This window comes from Tauraco erythrolophus, chromosome 21, assembly GCF_009769465.1.
Source record: "Tauraco erythrolophus isolate bTauEry1 chromosome 21, bTauEry1.pri, whole genome shotgun sequence".
In the NCBI taxonomy this organism is placed as follows: domain Eukaryota; kingdom Metazoa; phylum Chordata; class Aves; order Musophagiformes; family Musophagidae; genus Tauraco; species Tauraco erythrolophus.
In genome coordinates this window covers 11,272,715-11,285,139 of record NC_141485.1, presented here as the reverse complement: position 1 = coordinate 11,285,139, position 12,425 = coordinate 11,272,715, and the positions used below count along the sequence as shown (strand labels likewise).

General features: G+C 62.2%; 2 protein-coding genes across 2 annotated transcripts in view; one reads left to right on the top strand and one right to left on the bottom strand.

Annotated features, from left to right (window-relative positions):
• The first annotated feature begins 696 nt into the window (after nucleotides 1–696).
• On the top strand, nucleotides 697–8,412 carry TMEM120A (transmembrane protein 120A). Its single transcript, XM_086624634.1, has 12 exons — nucleotides 697–771; nucleotides 3,080–3,198; nucleotides 3,706–3,822; nucleotides 4,296–4,355; nucleotides 5,073–5,168; nucleotides 5,441–5,530; nucleotides 5,909–5,974; nucleotides 6,324–6,385; nucleotides 6,624–6,716; nucleotides 7,443–7,507; nucleotides 8,123–8,191; nucleotides 8,279–8,412. Exons 1-12 carry the CDS (start codon nucleotides 697–699, stop codon nucleotides 8,390–8,392), a joined length of 1,026 nt encoding a protein of 341 aa, XP_086480760.1. The 3' UTR covers nucleotides 8,393–8,412.
• A 1,306-nt stretch (nucleotides 8,413–9,718) lies between these two features.
• POR (cytochrome p450 oxidoreductase) overlaps nucleotides 9,719–12,425 on the bottom strand; it is a 30,520-nt gene continuing 27,813 nt past the window's right edge. Inside the window, 4 exon segments of the mRNA XM_086624740.1 lie at nucleotides 9,719–10,736; nucleotides 10,955–11,040; nucleotides 11,310–11,455; nucleotides 11,909–12,176. Of these exon segments, the coding sequence (XP_086480866.1) occupies nucleotides 10,592–10,736; nucleotides 10,955–11,040; nucleotides 11,310–11,455; nucleotides 11,909–12,176 (645 nt within the window). The 3' untranslated portion in view covers nucleotides 9,719–10,591.

Here is a 12,425-nt window from a genome sequence, read left to right as displayed (position 1 = left end):
CCCGGAGAGGGGGCGGCAGAATTTCCCCGTTTCAGAAGTCCCTCTGCCCTGCCTGTGCCATCTCAGCTGCCCGCAGCCATGGGCGCCGCCTGGGTTGCCTAAGCACACGCTTCCCCCTTGCCACCTTTTAATCCAACCGCCTGAGCTCTTGGCATGGCTGGTGGCTTGGAAGCATGGATCCCGTTCCGTGAAACCTGAACTCGGCGCCGGCCTCCTCTCTCCTACTGCCCAGGGAATTCTTCGCATTGACACCACCAAATGAAACGTGATGGAAAACGCTCCTGGGCTTTCCTAACACTCCGTGCCAAGGATTTACTGGGATTTTCGTTTGACATCAGCCCCCCCGGTTTATAATCCGAGCGCGGGGGCAGGGCCGGAGCCAGCCAGCCGGTGCCGTTCCCGTTCCGCCGGGAACGTACCGCAGGAACGGCGCGGGCTGGCAGCGGCGCGGCCCGCCGAGCTGCGCGACCCCCGAGCGCCCCGCGGGGCGTTTCACCGTCCCGCCTGATCCCAGCGGGAAATCCAGGATGGAAAATGGCTCCGCCCCCGGAGGGGCGTGTCCGGAAGCGGGCGGGGAAGCGGCGGCCGCCCAGCACCGCCAGTACCGCCCCGCACCGCCAGTACCGCCCCGCACCGCCCAGTGCCGTCCAGCACCGCCCCGCGAGCCGCGGCCGCTCGCCCTCCGCCATCGCCGTCATGGCCGGCGGCGCCTCGGCCGCCGAGTGCCTGCGGGAGTGGGAGGAGCTGCAGGACGGCTACCAGCGCATCCAGGTACCGCCCGGCCCGGGCCGCTCCCCGGGGCACCCCGCGCCCGGAGCCGCTGACCTCGGCCGCCGCTCGGGGCCGGGCGCGGAGGGACCGGTCCGCGGTTCGTCGGGGCTCGCCTCGTCCCCGCAGCGCCGAGCGATCGTTAACCTCCGCCGGGGCGGCAGTTGGGCGGGGGGCGCGGAGCCGGGGCGCCCCGGGGTCACTGTGCCCGGGGGCAGAGGGGACGGTGCCCGGCAGCATCCTTGGCGGGTGCCGGGGTCTCCCTCCTTGGGTCGCGGTCGCTTTTCCCGGTCTGCTCCTGCCACAGCCCGCGGTCGCGAGTCAAACGAGCCCTTGTGCTTCTGGGCAGAGGGTTTCCGAGCAGGGCAGGGGGTGCCAGGCTGCGCCGAGGAGCCTCGCCTGGGCAGGGGCGGTTGGCAAGAGCCGGGGCTTTCCAGGGCTGGACCAGTCGAGTCATCCAGCCTGTGATGGACGTGGCACAGAGACGCGAGATCTCCAAGTTTTCAAAGGCTAGGAGCAGGGACTGGCACTGCCTGGCATGGCACGGCCGGGAATGAGGTGTGCAGATGCTGTTCCGCACTCTTCATCGCTCCTCTAAGCCCGGCTCCAGCAAACCCAAAGCCAAACTTGCAAGGGCAGATCCGATCACGCTGCAGCCAGGTGCCTTGTCCTGCCAGCCTGCCTCCCCTCGACACCGGGCACCCTCCCTCTGGTGCCCCGTCCCCCACCGGGGCTGGGAAGCTGACTGGTATCAGAGATGTTTCTACCTGCTTTATGTAATCCCCAGGGCACTCGCTGCTGGGGAAGGAGTGGGCAGGGTTCAGCTCAGCCAGGGGTCACGCAGGGAAAAGGTTGGCCAACCATCTCCTGCTGCGGTTCGGATCACACGCTGCATCTGCACCAGTTCCCTTTCCCCCTCCTTCCCCCCCAGGAGCGGGGCAAAGCGGATGTTGTTGCAGACACGTCCCAGCTGTGCCCAGATCTGGGGCAAGGGAGCCTTTGAGAAACCTCCTCTTGCTCCATAGGGGTTGCGTGGATGTCCCGGGTCACCCGCTTGGAGCCCTGCGTGCAGCTGCGCAGTGCCAGCCTTTCCTTTGGAAACCCTCTCCTGGGGTGGCTCCAGGCTGTCTCCGAGCATGGTGCTGGGACAGCGGCACAGCTACAGGAGCTCTCACAAAAGCCACTTGCTCCCAGTTAACTCCAGAGCAAGAGGGGGAGGTAACTGCAAGTTGGAGCAGGAAAGCTCCATGGTCGAGCAGGGAACGTCCCGCGAGAGGTCTGAGACATAAATCACTGCAGGGGGGCCCAGGGCTATCTGGGATCTATCCCACCCTGCTGCTGCTTGGCACCGGAGGGAGAACGAGTTCTTTCCCTCCTCTGTGTCTCAGTTTCACCTTTCTCCTTTGGGAAGAGCTCTGAGATCTGCTGATAAAGTGCTCGATAAGAGCTACGGAAGGTACAATATGCGTGCGTCAAGGTCTAGTCCAAGGGTTTAATTCCCCGGTGGAGGTGACGTTCAGGCTGCCCGTGGTCGAGGTGAGGCTGTTTCCCAGCTGACCTGGACAAGGAGGAGCATTGATCCAGCGTGCCCTCTCCTTTCCTTTCTAAATATAGCGAAGAACGGCATCTGGCCTTACCCAGGTGCGGTTGGGTTACCGCCGCACGCGGAGCCGGGCACTTGGCTGCAGCCCTGCTCAAGTCCGGCCTCTTTGTCCGGCTCAGTGACAGTTTCCTTCCAGCTTCCCGGGGGATGCTCGGGAACGGAGCCCCAGAGCCACGAGTCGGAGCAGTGCCAGGCACCACACAACCCTCCAGGCAGAGGCAGCCTCTCCTCCCGTCCCTGCAGCCAAAGCCACCACTCCTGGGTGGCTGTGGCCCTCGGTTGCAGTCCCAGCCCAGCAGTGCTTTTTCCCCGAGTCTTTCCTATCCCCTGTGCCACAGTCCATGGCTTCCCAACCACAGGGGCATCCCCAGAGCGAGACTGTGTTTCCGGCTGGAGTTTCACAGGGGGGCTGGACACCCCCATGTGCAAAGGCAGGACCAGGCTGTGCCGCAGGGATGTGCCTCCACCTGTAGATAACTTCCTTGGGACTGGGGATGGACGTCCCCAGCGGCTGCTTCTGTCCCCACAGAAGCAGGGACAGCTGCAGTCTGTCCCCAGACATGCCTGGCCACCTGCAGCCACCTCTTGTCTCACCCAGCCTGCTGTGCCCGTGAAGTTAGAGACGATTTTTAACAGATGCCCCCGCAGATGCCCCCCCAGGGATCCAAGGACAGGCAGCTGTAATGCATCCTGGTCTCCTCTTCCCAGGATAATCACAAGCTGTACAAGCAGAAACTTGAGGAGCTAACCAAGCTCCAGGATGGGATCTCCAGCTCCATCTCACGGCAGAAGAAACGGCTGAAGGAGTTGTCATTGTCCCTCAAAAAGTAAGTTGGTGTCCTGCGACGGCGCAGGGTGGGATGGGAGGGGAGAGCAGCATGGGTGGGGCTGTTGAACCCATCTCAGGGCTCTGTCTCCAATACAAACGTTACTGCAGCCTCGCTGATAGCTGCAGAGGTCTGGACCCACCCAGGCAGATCTTCCTCAGTTTCCCCTTCCTCTGCCCCGATTTGAGCCTTGTTTGCAGTTCAGAGCTTTCAAGGGCTTTGCAGGTAACTTGGACTGTCCCCCGTCCCGCATGAAGCTTGCTCCATCCTTCCCTGAGGAGAAGACCCGCCTGGCCTCACCTCGCTCTCATTCCTGCTTCCTTTTCTCGAGCAACATTCCCAGCGTGACAGAGGAGCTCACCCCGCAGATGGAGTCGTGGACTTGCCTCCAGTCTGTCTTCTCTGTCCTTGGGGTGTCCTTGCCTGAGAGTCCTGTACCAAGTGCCAGCGCGTGCCGATGGGGTTCCGGAGGCTATCCCGACCTCAGCGCCTGTCTTTCCTCCCCAGATGCAAAGCCCACGCGAGTCCTGACCAGGAGGAGTCCATCCAAGAGACCCAGAGCCTAATAAAAGAGAGGCAGAATGTTTTCTTTGAGATGGAGGCCTATCTGCCAAAGAAGAACGGGTAAGAGGATGAACCATCGGGTCCTCCCTCCGCCTCCCTGCAGCTGTAACACTGCCGGGCACCACCCTGCTGTCACCCTGCTCCAGTGCCACAGCCACCTGGCCCGCTTGGGCTCCCCGCAGGACACCCGGGCAGGAGCCCAGCTGAGCCTCTGCGGCGCTGCCCTCGTCCTCCCTCGCTCCTCTGCCCACTCATGGCCTTCACCCGCCCTTGAACGGCAGCCATGCCTGGCGGGGAGCCCCGGCGAACACCCCGGTGCCCGCGGGAGGTGGGGTGTGTGCTCGGCCGCCTGTCCCCTGCCCTTGGGAGGAGACGCCAGAGCGTTTGTGCCAGTCACACCGCCTGGCAGCTGCGAGGGGAGAACAGCTGGGGGCTCGTTCCCGGCCCCGCGGTGGCACGGGAGGGGACGGCCCTGCCTGGCCTCGGCGGCAGCACTGCCAGCTCCTGCCCTAACGCCTCTGCTCTCTCCCCAGGTTGTACCTGAGTCTGGTGCTCGGGAACGTGAACGTCACGCTGCTCAGCAAGCAGGCCAAGTACGCCCTCTCGTCTCCGCTGCCCGGTGCTTTGCCTGGCTCGGGATCCCCGTGCCACCGGGAAATGACTCGTCCTCCCGGGCTGAGCTGCGGCACGTGCGGCCAGGCGGCTGCCTTGGCCCACCTGGTGCAGATTCCCTTCCTTTCCCAGAATCAGCCGAATCCCCGGCTCCCCCTTACGCTCCTACCACCGGGCTAGGACGGACCGTTAGCTCTGACCAGCGGAACAGGATGTTCCACCAAAGCTGTGTCCGGGTTTCCCCCGTGTTAGGGACTTCCAGGAGAGGCGGACTCGTGCAGCCACGGGCGAGCCCCCTCCTCTTCCCTTGGGGAAACGCCAATGGCCTGGTTTGGTGTACGAGAGCCCCCCACACACTGGGACACTACTGCCAGTGGTGCCCAGCCAGGAGCCCGTGCCCACCTCTCAGTTCCCCAGGCTCCCTCTTGAAGAGCTGAGCAGATGCCAACCTGCCCGGCTTCCCAGAGCCCTCTGGGCCACCCACCAGGTTGGCATGGTTGGGGGGTGACTTGAAGCTGTCTCACCTGTGTGGAAGCAGCCTCGTGTGCTCTCCTCTCAGAAGCACCCAGGGGACGAGGTTTTTTCCTGAGCATGTCTCAGAGGAGACATGGAATGTCACTTTTATCAGCCAGGTGGGATGCGAGGACAGAATTCCAGCAGCCACCTTCCTCCAAGCCAGTCCTTGTGCTTCCTCACAGGTTCGCATATAAAGATGAGTATGAGAAGTTCAAGCTCTACCTCACCATCATCTTACTCATCGTGTCCTTCTCCTGTCGGTTCCTCCTCAACTCCAGGTGAGTCTGGCTTGGATGCCAGGCAGAGATCTCCTGCCAGGGCCCCTGTGTCCTCCTCTCCCATCCTGAAAGGTCCAGAACTGAACAGGAGATCCTGACAAAGGATCTGGCTACTGCCCTGGGGGTGGGGTGGCTTTTGTGGCTGCTGCCATCCAGCTGTGGCCACGGTGGGTGGCGAAAAGCAGGTCTCCCTGCCCGCAGGGTGGGTGGGCGTCCTGCAGCGGTGGCTCTTGGTGCCTGTGACCCCATCGCCCCACTTTGTTTCACACCAGGGTGACAGATGCCGTCTTTAACTTCCTCCTGGTGTGGTACTACTGCACCCTCACCATCCGGGAGAGCATCTTGATCAACAATGGATCCAAGTGAGTCCCTCAGGAGCTCGGGGAGGGCAGGGGGGAGAGGAGTGTGCAGCAAGCGGGTCCTTCTCTGCAAGGCTGGGGAGTTGGGACCCACCGCGTAGCTCCCTGCTTCCCAAGGGCTCAGCTCCCTCCTACTCAGGGCGTGTGGCAAACCCTGGCAATGAGCTGTAGGAGCGAGGTAGGAGGAACTCCCCGCGTGGAGGCGGTGCGGAAAGGTGGAGCAGCACTGGGTCCTGCTCCACACACAGCCGTTTCGTAACCGGCCCTGCTCCTCGCCTTGCCCTGGGAGCGGGAGGGCAGCTGGTGCTGCTCTCCTGGTGCGTGTTTGGGTCTCAATTCATGCTCAAGACCTGATGCCTCTTCTCTGTCTCTGCCTTCCAGGATCAAAGGCTGGTGGGTTTTCCATCACTACGTCTCCACCTTCCTCTCAGGTGTCATGCTGACATGGTGAGTCTGCGTCCCTCCGTCTCGGCTGTGGCCAGCGCAGGTGAAGGGCCCTTCGCTGCCCGAACCCATGGCCATCGTCCTGCTCTGGGCGTTGTGGTCTAACAGTCAACTCCACGTGTTCCTCACCATCCCCGAGCACCTGCAGGTGCAGCCACGGGCACCTCTGTGCGGCAGGCAGGGTCCCTGGGTGGGGACACACGAGGTGTCGCGACACGGTGCCTGTGTCGAGGCGTCCCCATGCTGGTGGGAGCTGGGCAGGGCTGCGGTGCCCTCAGCCCGGCTGGCGCAGGCAGGGCTGGCTGTGTCTCCTCCCAGCCCCACGTCCCCCAGCAGCACCATCTCTCCGCAGGCCGGATGGGCTCATGTACCAGATGTTCAGGAACCAGTTCCTCTCCTTCTCCATGTACCAGAGTAAGTGCTGCCATGTGTGCTGGGCCAGGGGGCCGGGACCGCAGCTGCCCAGCTCTGTGGCACACGGGCACCTGGCTGTAGCGGCTCACGGCTCTTGCCTCACCTGGGTTTTCCCTTGGCCTCTGTCCTGTGCTCCACCGTCCTGGCACTGGGATGCGCAGAGACATCTCAGAGCTGATGCTGGGGCCAGGGGACGATGGGTGGGCACCTGTTGAGTGCAGCCACGTTCTCCTTGCAGGCTTTGTGCAGTTCCTCCAGTACTACTATCAGAGCGGGTGTTTGTACCGGCTGCGAGCACTGGGTGAGAGGCACAACATGGATCTGACTGTGGGTAAGCCAAGATCTTCCCTTGCTGGTTGTCCCAGTCCAACTGGACCTGCCATTGCCACTGTTGCGGGGCTGGTGGCTGCTAGCAGCCTCCCTCCCAGCACCGGACCGGTGCCTGGTTAACTGGGAGCTGTGGTTGCCGACGTTTTTGGTTTGAGGTTAGTTTGGCTGTGCCTTACCAGCGGCAGAAACGGTAAAAGCTACAAATGAAGCCAAAGCTCTAAGAGCAGCATCTCCATGAGCCGGCAGCATCCTGTAGGCTGGATGTGCCCCCCCTCTCCTGCTCCCCTGGGGCCACCAGCCCACAGCTGGCTCCCTTGGCATGCGAGGTGGCAGCCGATGTGGCTCCTGGCATCCCAGCATCTCCCAGGAAGCTGCTACAGACACAAAACATCCCTCCAATGCCCCATGTACCTGCAAGGCTGCCACCTCCCTGGCCCCCATGGCACTGAGAGCTCGGGCTGAGGGACAGCAGCTGTGGGCAAGGGCAGCTCTACCAGAGCAGCTTCCTCCAGAGGTCCATGTTGGCCCAGGGCTAGGAAGCCCTGCCACAGCCCTCCCTGCGAGTACCAGCACCTGTGGTGAGGCTGCGTTAGCCCAGCAGGACCTTCTCAGCCAGGCACAGGGTGGCCACTAAACCTCCCTGCCCACGACCCCCGGAGCTGGGCTCTGTCCGGTGCCCCAGCGCCATGTGTTCTCGGGTTCCCGTGCAAACCTTCATCCTTTGCAGAGGGCTTCCAGTCCTGGATGTGGAGAGGCCTCACGTTCCTGCTTCCCTTCCTCTTCTTCGGGCAGGTGAGCACGCACCGATCCTTGCGGGAGGCCGGAGCCTCAGGCGGGAGCGCACCGTGCCGTATTCCCGGCCGCGCTGGGCAGCCTGGACATGGCACGGGTCCCCGCAGGCTGCCGCAGCCACGCGGTAACGGGTGCCAGGGCAGGGAAACGCTTTGAGCAAAAGCTGAGCCTTTTCGTTTCCACCAAAGCGCCCACCTCCCCGACTCGGCTGCGAGATGGGCAGGGCCTGGGGGCTGCTGGTAGTTCTGCCAAGCGCAGAATATTTTGCCATGTGCAAAATACAGCCGAGGCCTTGGCTCCGAGGACCCTTCCAAAACCCTTCGGAGCTTCAGCTCCCTAAGGTCCCGTTCTTAGGCTGTTCAGGCCAGCAGCCAAAAGCAATAGGCTGGTCCGAGGCTTCCTCCTGGCTGCTGGGCTCCAGAAGGTGGCAAGAAAGGGGGCAATGTCCCAGCTGGGGTCTCTGGGATGAGTTGTCTGGACGGGTTTCGCTGCGTGCAGGGGGGGCAGGCTGGCCGCACACGCGGGGCTTGTGCCAGAGGAAGGGGCTGGATGAGCATCTGGATGGGGTTGAGCCTCTGAAGGCAGAAGCTCCCCTAAGCCTCCGTTCTCCTGCAGTTCTGGCAGCTCTACAACGCCATCACCCTCTTCCGCATGATCCAGCACCCGGAATGCAAGGAGTGGCAGGTAAGGGGGCTGTGGGGCAGCTGCCCTGGGGAGGGCGATGCCCCAGGCAGGTCCCTCCTGCTGACCTGCACCTCTGCGGCTCCGCAGGTCCTCATGTGCGGCCTGCCCTTCTTCATCCTCTTCCTGGGGAACTTCTTCACCACACTCCGCGTTGTCCACCAGAAGTTTCAGAACAAGAACAAAGACACCAAGCGGAATTGAAGCGGGGGGCAGCATGGGGCCCAGGACTGTTTCTTGCCGCCGGCTCCACCTCCCATTCCCACCTCCTCGATGCCGTCCGGACTCTGGTGTCTCACGCCGTTCCTTGGAAGCCGGGGTGTGGGACAGAGCTTGGGGCCTGCTCGCAAATAGACCATGTGTTCACTGCCGTGCTGGATCCGTGACCGAGTTGCTCGCCAGGAGGCAGGAGCACCCCGCAACCCCCCTCCTGGGTGCCATCCTCCTCCAGGAAAGCAGGGTGCCCGCGGCAGCTGCTCCCCTTCCCTTTGCCTTGAAGACATTTTCTGGGATGGTTCTCCTGGGTTGAGCCCAGCTCTGCTAGTGCCCCCACCCCGCTGCAGGCAGGGGGTTGCCCAGCTTGCATCAGCTCCCTGGGACAAGGCAGGGCATGGGGCTGATGGGTGCCTCATGCCAGCTCCTAGGGTGGGCAAGGCATGAGGCCTTCTCTCCCGAGCCCTGCAGAGCCGGGGCAGCCCGGGGTGTGGAAGGCAGAGGGAAAGAGCCCCCCACATCCCATCGGCTGCAAGCAAGTGCTTCCCTGGCTGCCCCAGCAGCCCCCTTGGATTTCCAGGGCAGCTGGAAGCCGTGCACACAGGCTGGGTGCTGGGATGTGTCGTACCTGGTTCCTCCCGTGCCTCCCAGGTGGAGGGGGCTGGGGTGGGAGCACCCTGAGCCCGAACCAGGCTTCATGCTGGAGCTGCGCAGGCAGCACCTCCGGAGGATGCACATGGGAAAATAAAGGGAAGGTGCTGCCTCGAGTTGCCAGGGTGGTCTCAGAACAGCTTCCACTCTCTGCTGGTTTGGCTCACCTGGCAGTGGTCCCCTGACACAAGGTCTCAGGAGGAGAGAAAAACCATCTCCGGCTGCCTGGTGTGATGGGGATGGGAGGGCAGTGCTGCCAGCTCCCTCCTGCAGCAACCCCCGGCCACAGCCCCAATGCCACGGGCTGTGGCCAGAGCTTTGGCTGCCCAAAGCGGGGCCCAGCAGCACTTCTGGGTCCCTGCGGACCAGGGGAAGAGAAGCCCTGTACTGCTGCCAGAAATTCCTCAAGTGTTGGGAACCAAACAGCACGTGTAGCACAGCTGTGCTTCAGCCCAGAGCCATCCACCCCCTGCTGCTGGCACAGCACCCCAGGGCAGGGGCTGCCCCCAGCTCCAGCTCAGCCTAAACCCATGTTTCCCCCCATCATTCCTCCACCTCCCTCTTCCCTCTGGCTGAGCAGCAAGAGGGCTGGAAGCAAACTACAGAAACAGGATTTTTATTCCAATGGCAAATGTATTTAAATAATTTACAGTCATTGGACAGCTTGAAAGTCTTTTTTTTCCCCCATGATTAAATCACAAAGATGCTAAAATAAAAACAGTATTTAAAAAATGACCGGACACAGCAGGAGGGAGGGGCTGGGCACAGAGGAGCTGCCAGCTGCAGGAGCCCAGGGAGCAAGTAAGGCCCCTGTGGGCCAAGACCCCTTTCCCTCAAGGCTGGGTCTCTTCCAGAGGGGAGAGGAGCCATCCCCTCCCTGCTGTGTGCTGGAGCAAAGGCGGGCAGTGGGAGAAAGGCGCGGGGTGCCTGCGGGGTCCTGGTGGCATGGGGCAGCTCTGTGCCCAGAGCTGGCTGCCAGCCCCACGTCTCTAGTCTGGAGATGGCCCAACAGGGTGGGAGGGAGGCGAGGGCAGAGTACTGCCCCATGCTGTGCCCTCACACCAAACCTGCAGCACAGGTGGCTGCCAGCTCCTCCACCCCTCTGCTGTGCCCAGGCTGCCCGTGCTGGCAGGCCAGGGGGACTCCAGCCCCAGGGGATAAGGCAACACTCATGTTCAGGGAAGGACCCCAGAGCTCCCCTGGTACCATCCATCCCTCCTGCCCCACATCAGCTGTGTCCCTGACCTCAAGGCAAACGCAGGTGCCATGAGGTGCTCCCTAGGGTACCAGGGGCACTACGGCTCCTGGACAACAGCCTGAGCTACCCCCCTGCCCCTCTCAACCCCTTCTGCCCCCAGGGTACACAGCCCACCCTGGGGGCCTGCTGCAGCCCAGGAGGGGTTGGGAGTGACACTGGGGTAGCTGTGGGCCGTGGACGACGCTGTCACCCGCAGCAGCAGTGGGCAAACAGGCACTTTCCACCTCCCACGGGCCCACACCTGGGCACCCGTTCTCTCCCCAGCCCCGCCAGCCCCACTTTTAGCTCCAGACATCCAAGGAGTACCGGCCCTTCGTCATCAGTTTCTTTACATAGTCCACGGCCTGGGGCTGGCTCATGTCCCCCAACTCAGCCACGATCTCGTAGAAGGTGTTCTGCACGTCCCGGGCCATGTTGCGAGCGTCGCTGGAAGGAAGACGACCATGAGCAAGGCGGTAACGCATCAGCCCGATCACCCCCGAGCACCCAAACGCGGCCCGTTGGCTCACTCCCACCCTCCTCCAGAACAAGGACAGTGTAACCCTCCCAGGGCTTGTCACGCACAAGTGGGGCAACTGAGTCACACTTACTTTCCTGAGAATAGGAACGTTTTCCCAAAGTCCCTTCCCTGCCACCGGACTTACCCGCACACGTAGATATGAGCGTTCCCCTCATTAACCATCTTCCAGATGCTCTCCTTGTTCTTCTTCATTAAGTGCTGAACATAAACCTGGCAGGAAACAAGGAGAGGGTGAGCAGAGGGGCAGAAACCCCCATGCCACAGGCCATGGTGAGGGTGGGGAAGCCAAGCCCATGCCCATGGCTCCACAAGACAGTGGAGAAGCTGGGCATTCCTATGGCTGCCATGGGCCTTCCCCAGCAGCGACGGGACTCCCACGCTGGGGGTCTCCAGCCCTCAGGGGCTTTTCTTCCCCCACTGCCACAGCTGGCAGCGATGATGGGCAGTGTGAGTGAGTGGCTGGGGGACTAGAGCGGTACCTTCTCAGCCTGGTCCCTGGAGAAGGCAACGTTGAGCTGGGTGAGGACTCCCTCCTGATGGAAGCGGGCCAGCTCCTCACGGTACAGGTAGTCCTCATGCTCACGGCGGCAGCCATAATAAAGCACCGTCTCGCCCACTTCTTTGCCTGCAGTCACACGGCACCCATCAGCTGGCCCCGCAGCCCCCAACCATGCCCTCCCCACCCGCCCTTTGCTCTGCCGCCCCTGGGCTGGCAGGACATGTCACTGCTTCTGTTTGTGAGGGGAAGCTCAGGACTGACCCCCAGAAGCACCCATGTGCTTCAGACTCATTTCTAAGTGATTTGACTGGGGTTATTCAGAGACATGGTGGCAGAGGTCAGAGAAGTGGCTCAGGTCTATCTGCCCCTAATTGTCCTCTGTGGCCAAGAAAGGAGAACAGAGCATCCTCGTGCTGGGCAAACACTTTGCTGCTGTTCACCCTGCTCCACTGCCTCTGCGTTTTGCTAGACCCGTCAGTGATGCAAGCAACACCAGCTGCACCTTGGAGGCATTGACTGGCCCCACAGAGCATCGTTCTGCAGCAGCTCCAGTCCCCAGGGAAGTTCCTGGGCACTCACCTTGCTGCTTCAGCCAGGCCCGCTCCTGGATGAAGCCGATGAAAGGGGCTATGCCTGTCCCTGGTCCGATCATGATGACAGGCGTGCTGAGTTTGAAGGGCAGTCGGAACTGCGACTTCCTGACATACATGGGCACCAGGGAGTTGCTCCCATTCTTGTTGGGCACTTTGTTCTTGAGCCAGTTGGTGGCCACCCCTTTGTTCAGGCGTCCTGTCTTGGTCTCGTACTCCACCATCACAGCACAGATGTGGATGGCGTTGGGGTGAACCTGCAGGGAAAGGATGTGAGCACCAGGCAAGAGAGGGAGCCCCACCTGAGGTCCTGGGCAACCCCACAGCTCAGTCCCTGGCACTCAGGGATGGGCAGAAGTTTAACCCAGTATTAACATTGGGACAGCTACTCCATTCCTGGCAGTTCGAGCCTCCAAGCACACCCCGCATGGGGCTTCTGTCTGGTTTCTGACTCATCACAGGAGTGCTGAGCTTCCCTCAGTACTGCCAACAACCTCAGGGCTTCA